This window comes from Pogoniulus pusillus, chromosome 20, assembly GCF_015220805.1.
Source record: "Pogoniulus pusillus isolate bPogPus1 chromosome 20, bPogPus1.pri, whole genome shotgun sequence".
NCBI lineage: Eukaryota > Metazoa > Chordata > Aves > Piciformes > Lybiidae > Pogoniulus > Pogoniulus pusillus.
In genome coordinates, this window is record NC_087283.1 from 840,007 (window position 1) to 857,957 (window position 17,951).

General features: G+C 49.9%; 1 protein-coding gene and 1 long non-coding RNA gene across 3 annotated transcripts in view; one reads left to right on the top strand and one right to left on the bottom strand.

Moving 5' to 3' along the window:
- The first annotated feature begins 918 nt into the window (after positions 1-918).
- Positions 919-17,951, top strand: part of KCTD15 (potassium channel tetramerization domain containing 15) — a 41,927-nt gene continuing 24,894 nt past the window's right edge. The window contains exons 1-2 of one of the 2 annotated variants that reach the window (XM_064159886.1): positions 919-1,360; positions 6,893-7,068. In XM_064159886.1, the coding sequence (XP_064015956.1) occupies positions 6,905-7,068 (164 nt within the window). In that variant the 5' untranslated portion in view covers positions 919-1,360; positions 6,893-6,904. Of the gene's footprint in view, positions 1,361-1,420; positions 1,781-6,892; positions 7,069-17,951 lie in introns of those variants that run through there. The other variant, XM_064159885.1, reaches the window with a different exon arrangement.
- On the bottom strand, positions 12,807-13,963 carry LOC135184287 (uncharacterized). Its single transcript, XR_010305953.1, has 2 exons — positions 13,785-13,963; positions 12,807-13,608 (listed from the first exon to the last, which is right to left on the bottom strand). It is a non-coding gene; the product is annotated as an uncharacterized LOC135184287 (long non-coding RNA).

A 17,951-nucleotide genomic window follows, 5' to 3' on the forward strand; every position in this document is an offset into this window, starting at 1 on the left:
CCCTGCCGCCCCGCCTCCCCCGGCGCAGTGCGCGCCCGCGGAGCCGCCCGCGGAGCCCCGCGCCATCGCGCCGCGCTCGCTAATTGAAATGGCGCTTTTGGCCGGGGGCGGGCTGCCAGGGCGCTCCGCAATAGCACAATGCATGTCGATAGACGTCATTTGGTTTTAATGGCCTACAGGAAATTTGGCGTTTACAATGCGAGACATTAGCAAAGGGTGAAAGGGAGGGGGAGGCAGGAGGGATGGATGGATGGGAATAATTGCAGCCCCCCCCCCCCCATCCGCCTCCGAGACCCCCTGTCCGCGCCCCCGCGGCGCTGGGTGCTAAGGGGGAAGAGGAAGGAGAAGGGGGGGTGGCGGTGGTGGTGTTCGGGTCTGGGTTTTTATTATTTATTTTTGAACTTGATCTAGTTTATCAACAAGTGCAGAGTGGGTGCTGCCCTAATTGTAGCAGAGGAGTCAAGAGATGTGAGAAACGTGCCCTGTGTTACTTATTTGGGAGCTGAAAATTTATGCCTAGTTGAAAATGCCTGGGGAAATATTACATCAGACCAAATGACAATGATTAAAATCAGCTTTTTTCCCCCTTCTCCCCCCACTCCCCCTTTTCCTCCTTCTTCTCAGTAAGTCTGTTGAAGGACGTGACAGTGGCCTGATCCTCCCAAACACCGAACCGTTATCCCCCGGCAGGGCCGGGCCGGGCCGGGCCGGGCTGGGCTGCGCGGAGCTCCGCGGGGCTCCCGCCCCGACTGCTCCGCGCCTGGCGGAGAGGGGCTCTGCGGGCGGCGGCGCCGGGGGCGCGGGCTGGGGCGCCGGCTGCCTCCCCAGCTCTATTTCGTTTTCAGGGATCGTATTTTATTTTATTCTGGGGGGTGGGGGGGGGAGGGTATGGGGGGGAAATAAATCTGGAGCCCTTCACCAAAAGAAGGGAAAAATATCCAATTTTCATCGCAAAATTAGCTAGGGCGAGAGCAAAGGGCTGAGCTAATTGTAGCCTAATCCTCTGCCCTGCAGGCGTTTGCAAAGCCCTGAGCAAGAATTCGCTTTTTTTCCTCCTCTTCTCCCTTCCCTCTGTTATTTAGAGACGGGATTATTGCCTTTCTTCTCATAACAGCCTCGGCAGTTTCATTTAAAGGCTTTTTCCCCCCTCACAGACACACACACACACACAAAATAAATAAATTTCAAAAAGGCAGCAAAATCGGGAGAGGAGAGAGAAGCTTTAAAAATAATAATAATAATCACAGCAGGATCTGCGGAGCAAAGATAGTCATAAAAGCCCAAAGCTGAGCCCCTCCGCACACAGCCCCAGCAGCGCCCGGAGCCAGAGGGGGGCTCGCAGATCGCTTCTGTGCTCAAGGTAAGGAACGCGGCAGCCAACGCGGCTGCTGGCGCCGGAGCGCGCAGTGCGCGCCGCGCCGAGGGCAGCCGCGCCGAGCCGAGCAGCATCGCCCCGCACCGCGCCGCGCCGCACGCTCGCGCCTCCGCTTTTCTTCCCCCCTTTTTTTTTTTTTTTGAAAGTGCCTCTCGCTCCAACTCGCTCGGCTCCGGCTGCGGGGAGAGGCGGCGGACGGGTGCTGCTTAAAGCGACAGGACCCGCTGGCGGCCGCCCCGCTCCCCGTGTGCATGTTTTGTTTTGCTCCGCTCCAGCATGGGCAGCGCCGGCGGAGCCCCGCGGCCCGGGCTGCCCGCGCTCCCGCAGCCGCCCCGGCCTCGGCTCTGAAGACGGCGCAGCCCCAGCGCGGCGGAGGCAGCGCGGTGTGCTCCGCGCTTTCGCATGGTACGCGCGGAGCCGCGGGGGTCGGGCGGCGGGCGGGGAGCCGCGGCGCGGGGGTGCGCGGCCGGGGCTGGGGGTTGGCGGCGGGGCGGCTCGGCACAAAGGGAAGGCGGGCGACAATGGGGAGCGCCGTGTATGGAAGAGACGGGCGGGCTGTGAATGAAACTCTGGCGCCAGTGAGAGTAGGAGGCTCGGGCTGGGGCAGACTTCACTCGCGGCTATAGTTTGCATTCGGGTGCCGCATGCGATGTGGCACACTCCGGCACAATTAATGCATCGCCTGGCTGCTGCTCGCCACTATTGGCTGCCGGAACATGCACAGGAGCGGGAGTCGGGCTTGGCTTGCGTTTTTTTCCCTTTTTGCGTTCATCTAAGACATCTCCTTTCTTGTTATGTGGGAATAAGTAAAGGACGCCATGTTGTGCCTGCCGCCTTTTTTTTTGCGGTTGAATTTCAGCCTTGGGCGTTCGGTGTGTTTGGAAGAAAAAGGCAGAAGTTGAGTGACCGGGTGTGTTGCTTGCTGGTGATTTCCCTGACCATCAGCGGGGAAAGGCTTTTGGGTGACGTGAAACTCGCACTAAATAGGCTGGAGACTGGCAGAGATAGGCGGGTTGCGCGGGGGGGCTGAGGGGGACGGAAGGAGAAAGCCTTTTTTTTTTTCCCCCTTCTTTTCGGTAACCGCAGCTCCAGAGGGAGCTCCCCCCCTCCCCTGTAAAAGTTTTGGGCACGATCTCCTCTGTCACTCGGCCCAGTGCTCAGTAAAGCGGCGCCGGAGGTGCCTGCAAGTGTTGATGGACTTGGAATTTAGCAGCCCCCGAGTCCTAGGTTTGCGGTCCCCCAGTCCCCTGCTTTGTCTGCAGGCTGGGTTCAGGGCGAAAGCAGTTGGCTCTGAAGGCAGACCCGAGCGGTCGCCCTCTGCTTAGAGACACAAAGGTAATTGGCAAGCCTGTGGCTGTGCCCATCTGGGCAGATGCAGGCGCTGCCAGCGAGCGCCGGGGTAACTCCTGCAGCCGGTGACTGCCTCGAGGGGCTGCAGGGGGTGACTTTACCCCTGCTGCGCCCGGGGGACTGCTGGCAAAGAGCTAAAGGTCTCAGGGGAGGGCGAACAAGCTGCCCCGAGAATCCAGCCCCGGGCGTAGCCGCGGGCGCTGCTCGGGCACGGCTGGGGCCGGCTCCAGCTGTTGGCGGGACCCTCCCGGCCGGGCCGCGGCCCCCGGAGAGGGAGCAGGTCCTTAAAGCTGACGTTCCCATTCCACGTCTGAAATGTGCATGAAGGAATTAAACTGCACGAGTGAATAACAGTATTAGTTTCAATTAATTTTTATCCTGGCAACAATAAACTTTAGAAACAAAGCGCTTTTACATCCTTAATTAGCCTTGCTTCCCATCTGTAGTCTTTTAAGTGCCTGCTCCTTGATTTAACTTTGTCCCTCCTTCAGAGCCACCTTCTTTTCCATTCTTTTCCCCTTTTTTCTCGTTATCCCTTGCAGACTGCTGCCTGTTTCTTTCCTGCAACCTTTCACCTCCCTTGTCCCTATCTGTCTGCTCTGCTCAGTTGATTTCTGCTGTATTTTCCCAACATCAACAGCAGTATTGGTTACCATGGCCCCCAGCTATGTGCAGAGGTGGGAAAGCTTCATCCGCCCAAAAGTTCTTACACTTTTGAAGTCTTTCTTTTAGTAGGATCTGAAATGTATCATCTAGAGTGTGTATTAAATGAACAGTATTCCTGAAGGCTTTAGAGCAAGAAAGGCAACACCCTGGAAAATTCTGCAGTCTTTCAGCATTCTCTGCCCTAGGGTTATAGCCCTGGGCACGGAGCTGAATGGAGCTCTTACAACTGCCTTCTGTTTACCTTTTATGGTTAAAATAACAGCTTAGCAAAGAAGCAACTTCATGGAGAAACGATTCAGTGAAATCATCTCAAGCTGTAGCAGCATAGCTAGTTTAATCACCCCTAGAGAGCTGAACAACTGTGAGCACAATGGGACACAAAATCATTTTGTGTGTAAATGAGCATGGCATTGTGATTATTTCACTTTGCATGGGCAAATAGTTTTTACAAGCAGTACTTATGCAGTTAGCTTAGAAAGGCAGAAAAAGATAAGCGGGCTCTGAAAGATCTTGGTGTGTAATGTTTGAAAACCTAAATATTCACATAATTTGTGAATCGGCCTCTATTGATTTTGCCTTCAGCAGATTCCCGTGTTACTTATTAGAGCCAGGGTTATTGCCTGTGCCACTAGTTGGGATGCTGTATCCTGTTGAAGGCAACTGAAGAGCAAGGGTTATTTTACGTGGTTTAATAAATGAAGTTTGTTAGCGTTTCTGCTGTGTTTACCCTTAAGGTTTTGGTTTTCATATCAGTATTAGAAAATATGTGCATAAAGACTTTCACTGGATAAATACGTTTAGGATTTTGCTTTGTGCATAAAATAAGTGCATTACTCAGTGTGATGAATTTTGGCTGCGATTTACATGAAGAGGAAGGAGGTGTTAGCAATAGGGTTATGGTACCTTAAGAAACAGGGGTAGTTATTTGTTTTGAGGAATAGGAGTGTTTTCAGTGCCCTTTATGCAGTGCTTAGCAATTACGCTGCTTGGTAATTTGCTCATAGGAAAGGGACTGAATTCCACAACTTAAATAAAAACACAGGACTCACATTTTCCCTGCAAATCCTCTCCAACCAGGGGAAAAGCCTGGTTTAATTCCCTGCCTCCTCCCCTCCCCAAAAAAGCCAATGGCACCCTCAGTAAGTATGAAAAGCCATAAAAGTTTGAGAACTATTTTAGCTTTCCAGTGATTTTTCTATAATTAAGTGGTTTTTGAACACATACTCTAGCTGAGAGATGCCAAAAGCAGAGGATTGTTCAAAAGGTCCCTCCAGTGAATAGTATAAATTAAATATCTACTGTGTGAGTATGGCCTCTCTGAGAATCTCAGGCTCTTTACAGATCAAGGAATTTGCTGGTATACTAACATTAAACAAAATCCTAAGATAGCAGTGGTGCTTAAATATGCACAAATAGATTCAGATCACTTGATCTTTAGCTATCTCTGCATATTTTAAAATTGAAGTCTGGGTTTCAAGACAAATGGTTAAATGCAAGATGCGTTGGCAGAAGACTGGAAGCCCTTTGATTCCATTTGGAAATTGTAACAAGGGGTGCAGATGAGCCCTAATTAGGCACTTGTTTAGTGGAACTGCGTGAGATTGATTCTCAGGCAGCCCTGTACCGTGCCAGGTCTCTACCTTAATCATTAGTGATAATAGTTAGGGTCTGAACAAAGACAGGGTTGACATTAAGCCTGGCTCTTCTGACCCTTTCATTCAAGTGAAGGAGTAGCGATTGAACATGAGTTTAGAGTGCTCCTTGGTAAGGAACAGCCCCACCTTTGTCTGTGTTGGCAGGCAGATGAGGCACCCACAGACTGCTAAACATGTTACTGAAATCCTGTAGGTACTTACGTGCTAAGTTGTTTTTAAAAGTTGGTTCTTTTATTTATGCTCTGTGACATGTTTACTGAAGATTGCCCACAACAGGCTCTTGTGGGAACAAGAAGGCAGCGTCTTCAGTCATGAAAGGATTCAGTCCCTTTCCTTGAAGGTGGTGCTGTAGTGAAAATGTTAATGCCCAATTTCGCGTCGGCTGACACAGAAGTCCTAGGACAGAGCTGGTATTTGCTCCGTGCTCCGTGCTCAGTGCAGATGTCCGTCCAGCCTGCGGAGAGGAAAGGATGTGGATTCATAATGGGGTGATGTATTGCTGTCCTGTAGACACAGGAAATTCTTAGGAGCTAGCTGAGATGAAATGCAGTAAATGTGATGACTTTGCGGAGCTCTTGGATGTGTTAGGATTTTTCAGACTTTCTGTACAGCTCAGGATTAGTTTTTGTACTAAGACTGTTGCTAATTGCATGCTTCTCGAATGGCGTAGCCAGGCATCTTCTGCACGAAGTGCTAGGAGGGAGGTGAGCCCAGCTTTAGATTTCTAAGGAACGTTGTCCAGGAGGTATAGGAGAAATGGGAATTCACTTTGCAGCGCAGCACGCAAAGTGCCTGTCAGACGGAAGGAAGAGCCTGGGTGCTTGGTGGCATGCTTGCAGAACAAAATACCAGGAAAACTCGATTACATTCAGAAGAGGCTTCAGCGATAATGTTTTGCATATGTTGCTTTCCCCATAAGGGGGAGAACGGATGGGGGTTTCTCAAACTTTCCTGAAAGGGATCTTTCTGTGTGAGATGCCTGCTGCTGCACTGCTGGCACCGAAGCCGCGCAGCTCATGCAAGATAAGCTGGCTGCTGCTCGCAGCAGGAAACTGAGGCACTTGCTTTTGTCCTGTGCATTTCGGTCTCTTTGGCTTTGCCTGTCAGCTGGAGGTTCTGGGGTTCGAGTCAGAAGCGTCACCGGTTTTCAGATGTTTTGGGGGTGTTAGGTGGACTGTTGAGTTGGTAATTTCAGATGCCAGATCCTGCAGCGGTTTCTAACCTGCCTTGCCATGGCAGCATGGGTCAGTTTATGCCTCTTCCTCTTTTCATGTCTTCCAGTCCAAAAGCTTGTTACTTCTTTATGTCTAATGTTGAGGCTTAACTGAAAATTACCATTTATTTCACAATTATTGAAAATAAACCAGAAAATTGATCTTAGTTTGATGTGAAATCTACTACATATATAAACCAAGTGCCCTAGGTCCTGAGGAAGTCACTAATTTAAAGGTGTCTTGTTACTGAGACAAACTTGCAAAAGCCCCTGAATCCCGGTTCACAAATTGGTTCTTCGTTTGTCAGGGGATATTTCACAGCTCACACAGAAGTCTGCGACCTTTAATTAGAATTTTGCAGTTTGTTTTATGCCCCTTGAGGCTGACACCTTGAAAAAATTGTCTTTTTTTTTCTTGATTTCTTGTTGCTAATAAGCATCTTCCTCTTCCCCTCTGGTACTTTGAAGAAAATGATGCAAATACACTTAATTACAGTGGTGGCAATAATTTGTTAGCCGAATATGTGATCAGGCAGATGCAAAAATGATCTGATTAGATCTGTGATCAGACTGGAAAGAAAGGTAAGGCGCTCCCGTTTCAGAGGAACTGTTCTTTTTGCCTCCCCTTTGCAGGAGGGAAGAAGCATGTCCCGTCTGTCTCTAACACGCTCCCCGGTTTCTCCTCTGGCTGCCCAAGGAATTCCTCTCCCAGCTCAGCTCACCAAGTCGAACGCTCCAGTGCACATCGATGTAGGAGGGCACATGTACACCAGCAGCCTGGCTACCCTGACCAAGTACCCAGACTCCAGGTAAGACCTCGGGCTCTCCGCTGCCTCTGCAAGGGCCAGTGCAGTGAGCAACAGCATTTGTTAGCTATTCCCCCCTGGTGAATAATTCAGCTCCTGATGTGTACAGCATCTTCACGCCTGTACAATTTATGTTTTATTTAGAGTCTCTTCATTTTCTCTCTCAGCATCTCCTGCACTCAGACCGTACACCTGAAGCACCTGTTGGTGCACTGCCCTAGATTATTTCCAGCTTGACCAAGCAACTTCTTTCTTCCAGATTCAGTTTAAAAAAGTCCTTTTTTTTGCTTTCCTTAAGCAAGCAGCTCTGCTATTTTGCACTGGGAGCAGTGGCTGTTCTTGTCAGCCAGCCAAGAGCCTTCCATCAGTAGTAGCTGTGTGCCCCAGTGTCAGCAGTCATTTCCTTTGGGCAGGGGCCAGCTGAGCTGCTCTGCCTGCCGGCAGCTGGGCTCCAGTCTTTGCGTGCTGGAAGGTAGCTGGTTTGTGCTGGACAGGTTGCTGACGTCCAGCAGGATTTGTTATATCTGGCCAGTGCTATTGCAGCAGATGAGCCAAATGAGGTCGAGATGTGGCATGAAAGAATATTTGTGTGTATGACAGAGTCTCTTACTTCCCAAGCTCCCGGTCCCATGGAGTACCAGTCACCAAGATGGATGGGGGATGCTGGACAGGATCAGGCCTCAGATGAGAGCTTAGAAGGGATGCCATGTTGAGGGTTGAAGCACATTCAGTGGAGCAGTAGGTTAAGGCATAACCTGGGTTTGATCACAGTCACTAAACCAGTTGAGCTTTCTGTCATCCAGACTGCTTATTTTCCAGAAGGGTTCAGAAGAGATGTGGGGGTGCAGTCTCAGGGTCCCCATGAGACAGCACCATGGACTCAAAAGCAAGCCAGAGCCCAGGTCAGCAGGTCTCCTTGCCAGGGGTTTTGCTGCCTGCATGGCCAGCATTTCCATGGACAGATACTTTTTCTTGGTGTGAAGCTCTAGTTTCATTTGAAGACTTCTCCTTTTAAAAGAACTGGGGATTTTTGCACAGATTTGGCAGGTTCCCAAGCAGTAATGGCATTTATAGAGACACCTTGAAACTCCTCTGATGTCATAAAGCATATGGCTGTGATTCCATACCAAGGAAAGGGAGCTGCTGAAATTCTCTATGGAAGAGAAGCAATTATTAAAATAGCTGCATTGTACAGGCAAGCCAAAGAGTGTGATTTTTCTGGACAGTGTGTGTTTAATGGTGTCTGTGTGATGGCACTATAATCACAGAGGGGAAATCTGTTCAGCGGGAAGAGATTTACAGCAGAAGCAGACAAATGCTTCGTGGTATAAAAACTGCAACTGCTGAAGCTTCTCTGTGATAGAGTAGCACATCTGTTTCCACATTCTAAAATACCACTGCTGACAGTATTTTAGAGATACACCCCATATCAGACTTACTTAATAAAAGCTTCACTTGTGGGAGCTTTGGGAGAATATCCATGAATTCACAGATTTTATTGGGAAGGAGTGGAGCACCCAGCTCATCCCTTTTGCTTGTCCCTGTTGGATAACAGCAGCAATACTCGAAGTGCAAAGCTGTGACTGCCCAGAGCTCTCTCGTGTTTGCACTGCTGTTACCTTATACAGCTGAAATGCTTTTTCAGCTGCTCTAACTCCAGTTCTCACTGGAGCAAGAGCTCACAGGACAAGACCTGTACATATTTTTCTAGCAAAAGATAACCTTTTTATGTCCCCCCAAGCAGGGCCTATTGCTACATAAATTATGAAGCTGGGTGTAGGGTACCCTCTCGTTCTTCTTTTTCCTCATTTTTTTTCTGTGAGATTTTGATTTGGTTTTCTATGGTGCTGCATGGTAAACTTGGTTGGTTACCCCTCACTGGCTGAGAGCAGTCTGCCCTCGTGTTCCTGGTTAGGGCAAAGCACCTCCAGGTACTGCGGCGGGGATGGTTGGAGCACGTGACGGTGCTTGCCTGCCCTGATGTGTATCTCCCGTAAGGTACAGCCTACCTTTGCAGTGCCTGGCTGGGAGAGGAGCTTCAGGTCTCTCAGGTGCAGGAGGAAGGAGATAGCTCTTCTGAGCAAGACGTCTGGAAGTGGTGGCAGAGCAGTTAGCTTGTGCTCAGAGCTAAGATGCACAGCTGCATGAGAGGCTTGGCTGTGCCTGTCCGCACACAGAGCTTGCTGCACTGTTTCGGCAGTGCCTTAAACTCTTGGCTGTAGCCTGGCTTTGAAAACTCCAACATCTAAGAAATCAAGCAAGTCTGTAGACTGTGTTTCAGTGAAAGATGTAAACTGATGTTGAAATGTTTTGCTAAATCTTAGCTCCAGCCACATCAAATAGTGCTGACTAAAGTTTATAAAGCTGTGGAGTAAACTCCCTGTTCGTTTGCACTGCGATCTCTGTGCTCCAAAAGCCCAAGTAGGCTTTTAGCTGGCAGTATATACTTCATATGTATGTTTAAAGCCACATACAGACTGTGAGCATGTAAATATAATCAGGCTCTGCATACACAGAGACATCACCTGATAATAGACAACAGAGCAAAAATATGAATCAAATCATCTTTATCCTTCCATAGTATTCTGAGGAGACCCAGGCCTGTTAGGTCCTGAACAAACTCTGTTCATGTTGACTGCACTGGGAGGGAAGAGCTTCCAGCAGCTTGCCAGATCAGGCCCAGCAGGAGTAGGCATAGGTATGACCAGTTCCTGCCTATACCTGCTCTCCAGTCACCCCTCTGGTATGACATAAATTACCCCTGACAGCAGCAGCGTGACACATGTATTGTACTTGGTTAAGGTTGGCTCTGCTCAGCCCACTCAGCTGGCACTGCTTGGCTGCTCTTGAATTAGGAGGCTGGCTCTGAACTAGGCAGAGAAAGGACCCAATTCTGTGAGTCTTACTCACCTGAGGGAACGAGTGGCTGCTGATGTGGAGTCAGAGGACAAATCTGATCCTGGAGTTGTTTCAGAGAAGCTTTCACCGAGTCTTTGATGCTGTTTGTATTGGGGCTGCTGCTGCAAGAACATTTGCCCATCGATTAAATCTGTGCAAGGAAAGGGTGCCAGATGAGGCATTAAAGGGGGTAGATGCCCTCTTCCCAGGAATTTTTATGTGCTACATAAATTCTTCTATCTAAAAAGGATGAAACTCAAGCAGCGCACAACTGATGTGACAAAGGAGAGGAAGGTTAAAGAGCTGCTGTCAGAGATGGCTTCTAACCCACTCTCACCTTGCTCTTCACTTTCCAGCTGGCTTTTTGAACGAAGCGCTCTAAGAGCAAGATTGCCTGTCAGAGGGTGAGAATGATAAACACTGAAAAGCAATTGGGATCAACAGCATAATGATGGTGGTCATGGAAATTATCTCAGAAATAGTATTGGTCCCTCTTCCTGTAGCTCCTCGAGGCTGCCTTTCTTGCATTCTTAAAGTTGTCATTAGAGTTAACAAGCTCTGGAGGTACAAGGAGGCAGGTGTTGTCTTACCTGGGTCTGAGGCTCAATTGCAATGTTCAGCAGGTTCTCCCACTGAAGCTCCCAGCCCTGGTAGATGCAAGATACAGGTAGATAGGGAAAAAAAGAGAACAGATGTTAAATTCAGCCTGGTGACCATCAACATCTCATTTCTAAAGTACCTGGCTAAGCAGAGAAGTTACTCATCTTTGAGAGCATGGCCTCTGCAAATTGCATCCATGTTTTCACCCAGAGGACCTCTGAAGCAGCCTCTTCACACATTGACACTTGGATGTGGATTTATGTGACAGATGGCAAAGGCTGCAGAATCTAGCACATCCATAAAGTGAGTTGCAAATTGTGTTTATCCAGGGTTGTGAGACGATTCCTGCGTTTGAAAAACCAAACCCACACCAGAAGTCCAAGCTCCTAACGAGCAGTCAGGAAACCCCAAAAACGTTGCCGGGTTCTCTGGTCTCGCTCCCGCTAAACTCGATGGCAGTTGTCTCACTGACTTCATGTGGGAAAGAAGTTCCAAATGCCTGTGTGCCACAGCAAGCTCCAGCTTCCTAATCTCCCTGGAAATTCTCATCTCTCTGGGAATCTATTAGAAAGCAGAACAAGAGGTTTCATCAGGAGCTTGCAGCCCAAACCTGTAACTCAGAGCATTGCTGTGTGCTCCTGGTGAGTTGTTCTGCTGTGGAAGGTGACCCTGTTTACCTTAGATTCCTGCTTGACCAGGATTTGTTGTGCAGCCTCTGTTCAGAGTCTGTTCTGTTGATCTAAAGGTGTTCCTGAAAGCTGAAGCCTTACTTGTGTTACAGGAGTGAGCAGGAACAGCTGAAGTGGGGATGACTGGGTGGAAGTGCTGTGGTGTACAGAGCCCAGGCACCATGTTTGGGACCTCTCTGCTGCCAGCCTTTCCTTTGCAGGAGAAGGGAGCCATGTGGCCCCACTGCCCAAGGCAAGCTGAGGCAGTGCCAGCACAGCACACACCCTGAGCTCAGCTTCTGGGCTCTGCCACTGCCTCTGTAGGCTCTGTCCTCCAAAGAAAGCAGGCCCAGGCCTTAGGATCCGACCCAGAGCCGATGCCCTTAGCTGTCCCACGATGCGGGAGACTTGTGCAGGCGTATCCGTGCCTCAGTGCCCTCCAGGTTTGCAGGAGCCCTCTAGAGCCCATGTCTTGTCAACAGCTCATGCTCCTGCAGACCCCCCCTCAGGTGAGCTCTTCTGCCAGGCCTGGCTCTCGGATTCTAGCTCACCTCTAGGTATCTGTGGGTTCGAATTCTCCTCTCTTTTCCTCCAGCACCTCTCTCCTTGGGTGCTGGAGCTCAGCACTGACATCTGAGAACCTCTCTTTCTTCTTCCTTGCTGCAGCCACACCAGGCTGGACTGAGCTCCGAGGAAGGCTCTCCCTCTCCTCCCAGTTTTAGGAGCAGTTTGCTGCTCCTTGCAGCCAGATGCAGTGGTCTCAAACACACCTGCTTCCGAGACGTACAAGACAGATCTTCCACATCATCCTTCACACTGAAGGCTCTCTGCTGGGTCCTGTGCTGCCCTTCTTGGCAGGGAGCAGTGAAGTTTTTCGGATACAATTGTCCAGACTTGGCATACCTGAGAAGATTCTCACACCTCTTGCTCACCTGGGATCAATCCAGCATCACTCTGAGAAGTTCTTTGTTACTTTCCCATCACATCTGTGTGTTGTTGATGTTATTGCCCAACCATAGTGTTCAGTAGCAAATTTTGTTGGTTACCTACCCCATGCTGGCCGTTAGGGTGTCAGGGCTTAGATAAGGCCTGTCCTCCAGACAGGCTAAGTGGAGAGGAGACCAGATCTGTTCATAACCAGAGGCAGTTGGTGGCTGCAAAAGCACAGCACATCAGAGAGCAGGCTCCTGGCCTGGAGCACAAGTGGTGTCAGCTCTCCTGGCCAGCCCAGCCCCATGCCACAGCAACCTGCACCTCTGTGGGTGGCTGGGCATTCACCTTGACGTGGTGTCTCCCAAACCTCTCCAGGCCACTGCTGTGCCATGCTGCTCACCCACTCAGATCTCTGCAGTGCTTTGTCCCATTTCAGCCTCTCAGCCCTGCACATCACTCAATGACCATTTTAAGCACAGTGAGGTACGCAGGTAAGCTGATGCCATGGCACATTTCAGCCTTCATGAAGTCCCACTCTTCCCACTGAGATCAGTTGCTGTGCAGCCTGTTTATGGGCTGGCACCAAGCTCTGACTCTGCTGAGCTGTTGCACTCACCCAAAAGGCAGTGTTCTTGAGTTGGAGCCAGCAGTCCACATTCAGGCAAAACGCTATGAAATGAACCTGCATATGAGCTGCAGTGCAAAGCTCCTTCATTTTCATGGGCAGTGTGAGCTTAAACCATAGCCAGGCTTTAAAGCAAAGCCCCAGAGGAGACAGGAGCAAGTGTTCTCCCTGCACCTTGGAGATGCAGGTTATGGGCACGGTGCACGAGCACTGTGCACACATAACAACGCTGCACACTGCAGAGAGGGCTGAGCCTGCCAGGGCTCCCCGGGGCTCTGCTGCTGTTCGAGGCAAATCAGGTGAATGCTGCAGATGAGAGCAAATAAAAGGAGCCAGAATCCAGAGGTTTTGGTTACATGCAGTGCCCTTTCTGAATTCATGTAAGAATTTTCACAGAGATGAAAATGTTCAGTTCCATTTCATGCACCTGCAGAGTGGAGATTTGTGGTTTGTTGTTGGCTAGGCAGATCTCTCCTGGGCTTCCAAGGGAGTTTAGAGCAGCAGCATGCTTAGGGAAAAAGCCTGAGAAGGGTCTTTTCCATTCCTGTCCTCTCGCCCCTGGGTCTGCCTGTGGATGTTGCACTTAGCCAGCGGAGCTGGAGCAAGCGAAGGAACTCCGATTGCCAGGCTGCGGAATCGGAAGGTGTGACACGAGGCAGCCCTTCCCTGTCAGCACAGCCACGCACTGCTGCTCTGCACAGGCGCTGCGTGGCTCTGCTCACACACCTCCGTGCCGTGCTCTGGGAAAGGTGTGGGGCGTTTGTGATTATGGGGAGATGTGGTGCTGATAGACACCATCCCACACAGCTCCCAAGCAGCCTGTGGGGCAGAGTACGTGGAGGTGAGGCACAGTTCCCTGGTACAGGCAGCCCCAGCTCTGTGAGCACCAGGGCATGACCTGCTCCAGAGGAGGTGCTCATGGCCCAGCCTCTATGGAAAATAAGAATAGTCCAAAGAGGGGTGTAGTTACAGCTAGGAACAGAGGAGTTAGATACCTGTCTCTGGCTTTCACTAGTGGGGAGACGTCCTGGATTCAGGATCTGGCAGAGCCCGTGGAAGCACACAGTCACAGCAGACTTTGCTACAGGACCCAGGGCTGTTGTTGCTCAGCTGGAGCAGCAGCTTTGGTGGTAGAGGAGACTATTGCCTGTAACTCTGACTGTTCACTCCAGTGACCTGGAGAGATGAGAGGGAAATAGTTTATATGGAAACTGATTCTTTAGGCCTGTGTCCAGCTCTCCAGAATGTCTTCCTAACTGGTGTGCAGGAAGCCACAGCAGCTGACCTGTCTGCTGTGATAAAGGTGTTTACTCCTCACCTGGCTGCACAACTGCTGCCTTGCCCAGCAGAGCCACGGCCTGGGGGCTGCCCAGAGGCTCTGGAGACGAAAGCAGGATTTACCCTCAGGAGTGCAGGTCCTGCTGTAATTGAGTGCTGAGACTGGGCCCTGCTGAGGAATGAATTGTATGCTTACTTGGAATATTTGAGGAGATGCACAGGATCATGTTCTCTGATGAACACTTCCCTGGGGAGGATTGTTTCTGTTTGCTGCCTCAGTTGTGTGGAGTTGTAAGCATGAATGGGTGTTAGGGCACCTAGACAAGGGGCAGAGCAAGCTGGTTATGGAGAGGAGAGGGCGAATCAGCACTCACCTGACTTGGAGAAATCAAATGATAGCTGTGGTGCTATGCTGTGAGAAAACTGCACCCAAATACTCAGCCTGGCTGGGCAAAAGGGAAAGCAAGCACCTCCATGCAGCCTGGCTGGGTGTGGAGAAGTGACACAGCCTTGAGGGCAGTCCAGAAGGTGAATGTTGAGCGGCATCTCCAGTACCTTTGGTGCATTTGGTCTCATTTCTTACCATTGCAGAAGAAAGGGATGAGAACACAATTATGGCAGATTCATACTTAGCACAGTCACAATTCCCACTCTTACTGCTTACAACAGGTTAAAGATTAGCTTGGTTTATTAAAACACAAAGAAAAGCCAACAGACAAGATCAGAAATGTATTGTCTAAAGGAAAATGCTTATTTATAACAGTTTCTGAAGCTAGTCAAGTACTTTGTCATTTCTTTCATTCTACTTCTGTTTAACACTCACCTGGAAGAGGAAATTTGGTGCCAGCAGCACAGTTTTAAGTATTCTTCAGCAGTCACCTTCAAGACAACAACATGAAAAGCCAGCAGCAGCCTATTCAGAGACCTCACTCTCACAGAGTGCTATGGAAGTGACCTTTGTCCTCCTTTTATGTGCTGCTCTTGGGGGCTGTTTGCTGCCACTGAGTGTGGTGTGTGAATATGCTACACCTGTGCTCAGGTTCTCAGGTGAAGCACCTTTACACCTGAAGTAAAGGGCACTGTAATGATTGCTTCTTCATGTGCTTCCTTATCTCCTGGAGAAGAGTTAGTGAACGTGGATTTAGCAGCTCTGTAGTGGCAGTTGTGTGCTGAGTTTACAGCTGTACCAGTGGGGCAGCCAAGGTGTTAGCTGTTTGGTCCTCCAGCGCACGTCACTGCTGTTTTGAACTGGTGATTTATAAAGACCCTGCAATGGTGAGCAGACCTGGTCTGCTTAGGGGGATATTTCATGAACTGCCTAGGAAGTTTATAAAACAGACTCCCTGGATTATGAAGCAAGGGGGTATCTGTTTTGTAAGGAACATGTTATGAAATGAATTTGTCTCCAGGCCTAACTTAATTATTTTAATGATCCCAGTGGTGGCTGTCGTAGGTGTCGTTCTGTGTGGATATTGTGACCTACATGCTTGTGATCATTTATGAAATCTAAGATGTAAAAATACATTGGACCTTATTAATTCCTTGCCTGCTTTAACAGCAGTAAATGGACGTGGTTTGGATACTGGTACTTTGGGCCAAGTCTCTCTTCCAGTGAAGTCAATGAGAGTTCTTCTGTAAGCTTAAATGCAAGCAGAATAAGCCCTATTCTTTTGGAAAAGTGACTTAATAACAAACCTGGCCAAAGGGATCCCTAGTGTGACCCTGCTGACCTCTGTCAAATTATACCAGGGGTGTATTCTGATGTGGAGAGGACTTAGGAGAGCCTGATCACTGTAGTAAGATGTTTCTCCTGGGTATCTCCAGTCCTCGGTCTCAAAAACACCTGAATGTGCAAGAGCAGCAGGCAAATGAATACAAAGCCTGGTGCATTCGTGGGTGCTGCAGGTCCCTTTCCTGGCCAGAGGGCCTTTCCAGAGAGATACCTCCACTGCTTGGGAAAGAGTGGCTCCAGCTTTGTGCCTCTAACTGAAATCAGGATCAGTCTCTTCATGGGTTAATACAATCTTTAAGAACAAAGTGCATATTTAAGCAGCAGAAGTATGCAGGCATGCAAACACAGGGTTCCTAGTGAAGGCAGAAGGCTGGAGCTCCTCAAGCACAGGGAAGTGAGATGATGTGGGGGATGCTAGGCTCTAGCTGACACAGGCTGTGTACCATGCTGCTGCCCGCCACCTTGGCTTTGCCAGCTTTCTCTGTTACCTGGTGCCTGCCCCTTGTTCCCTTGTGCTGTGCTGACATACATGAAATGCATCACCTGGTGACTGGAAGTAGTGTCAGCCACTCTTACCCTGGTGCAGCACCCTCGATGCAGAGTTAGGCCGGGTTGATGGCTCTCCTAACCCAATTGGATAGCTGAGTGGGGCTGCAAAGCTGGAATTCGACTCCTCTCTTTGTGCTCCTTCCACCAAGGTGCCCACCCCTTCACCTCATCCGCTCTGATCAGCATGCGCTTCAAGCTCCTGCTGCTTTCCAGAGGAGACACCTGCAGATGCTTCGGAGGGCTTTGGCTTTTTGGTTTTGCCTGATTGGCTCTCAGTCGAAGTTCTGCCAGGCAGGATGGCTGTTAGCTCTGCCTGGTGCACCGTCGCATCCCTTAGTGATGCAGCTGCTGTGCCGCCTGCCTGCCAGAGCTGGGCACCAGGGCAGACAGGCTGAGCAGAGGGGTGCTGGTGTTCACCTGTGCTGTGTCTCTCACTGCTGCCTTCAGAGGCTAAAATAGCTGCTTTTTTGGCTGCTCTTTTATCTGCTGAGCACCACGTAAAGCAAAACCTGAAAGGAGTGCTGCATGTGGAGGCTGGGAAGCTGTTGTGCAGCATTTGCACCATTAACTCTTGGTTGGACTCAGAGGGATCAGTTGGCAAGGGCTGGAAACAGCTTTGCCCAGTAAAGCTGAAAGGCTGAAGTCCAAAGGGCAGGCTCCCATTCTGCCTGTAATGCAGTGCAGCTGCTGCCAGTGCTGCAGGTAATCCCTTTAGATCTGGTAGACACTCCTGCAGCAGCAAATTTCTCTCTCTTGAGAAAGTGGACAACGAAAACCAGGGACTCCTTTTAACCTCTTTGGTGGTGTTCTTACAAGTTGTACTGCTGTAGTTTCCCCCTCCAAGGCTGCAGCTTTGGCACTGGGGAGTGTGCTGTGCCTTCCAGGACACCACTGCCTAAATTATGCCATTGCAAAACTGACAGCCAGTTCCACAGACAAATTGGGCTGTTGGAACTCCATGGAAACCAGTAGATGACAATAGGGAAACTGGGTCTTCTGCTAGTGCTGTTTGGGAGGGAATGAGGGCTGAATTTGGGCCAGTAGCGCTTAACACTACTGTTGAATGAGGAAGAAATTTCAATGGCTGCGTTTTAGTTTTACAGAGGGGGGAAAAAAATCTCACATGGATTTGTAACCAGCTCCGAACACATTTCCTCTTGTGTTCCATCCAGTTGTGTTCCGTTTGCAGGCACGAGGCTTAAAGCAGAGGCTGCTTCTGCTTTCAATTAAATCAAAGGATGTTTTGGCCTTGACTTCACTGGGACCAGAATCAAACCCATGCCCACATTATTGTGTTTGAGAATGAGCCTCCTGCTGTCACACACAAAAGCCAGGTTCAGCTTTCAGCACCCCATCAGAAGCCAACAGTGAGCAGTGTTCTTGTTTTTTCAAAGTGTAGCCAGGCTTAATCCTGTGGAGCAAGAGTCTCTGTGCAGCAGGTGGACTGCTGCTTCCCAGGGCTGGGGGCCCACTCTCTAGCCTCTAGACAAGGCCTCCCCTGCTTTTTGTGGCTATGGGGCCACAGCCACAAGTGTGTCACTTCCTTTCTGGCCCTGCTCCCTGGCTGCAGTAGCAAAACACCTACTGGAGATTCCTCTTCACT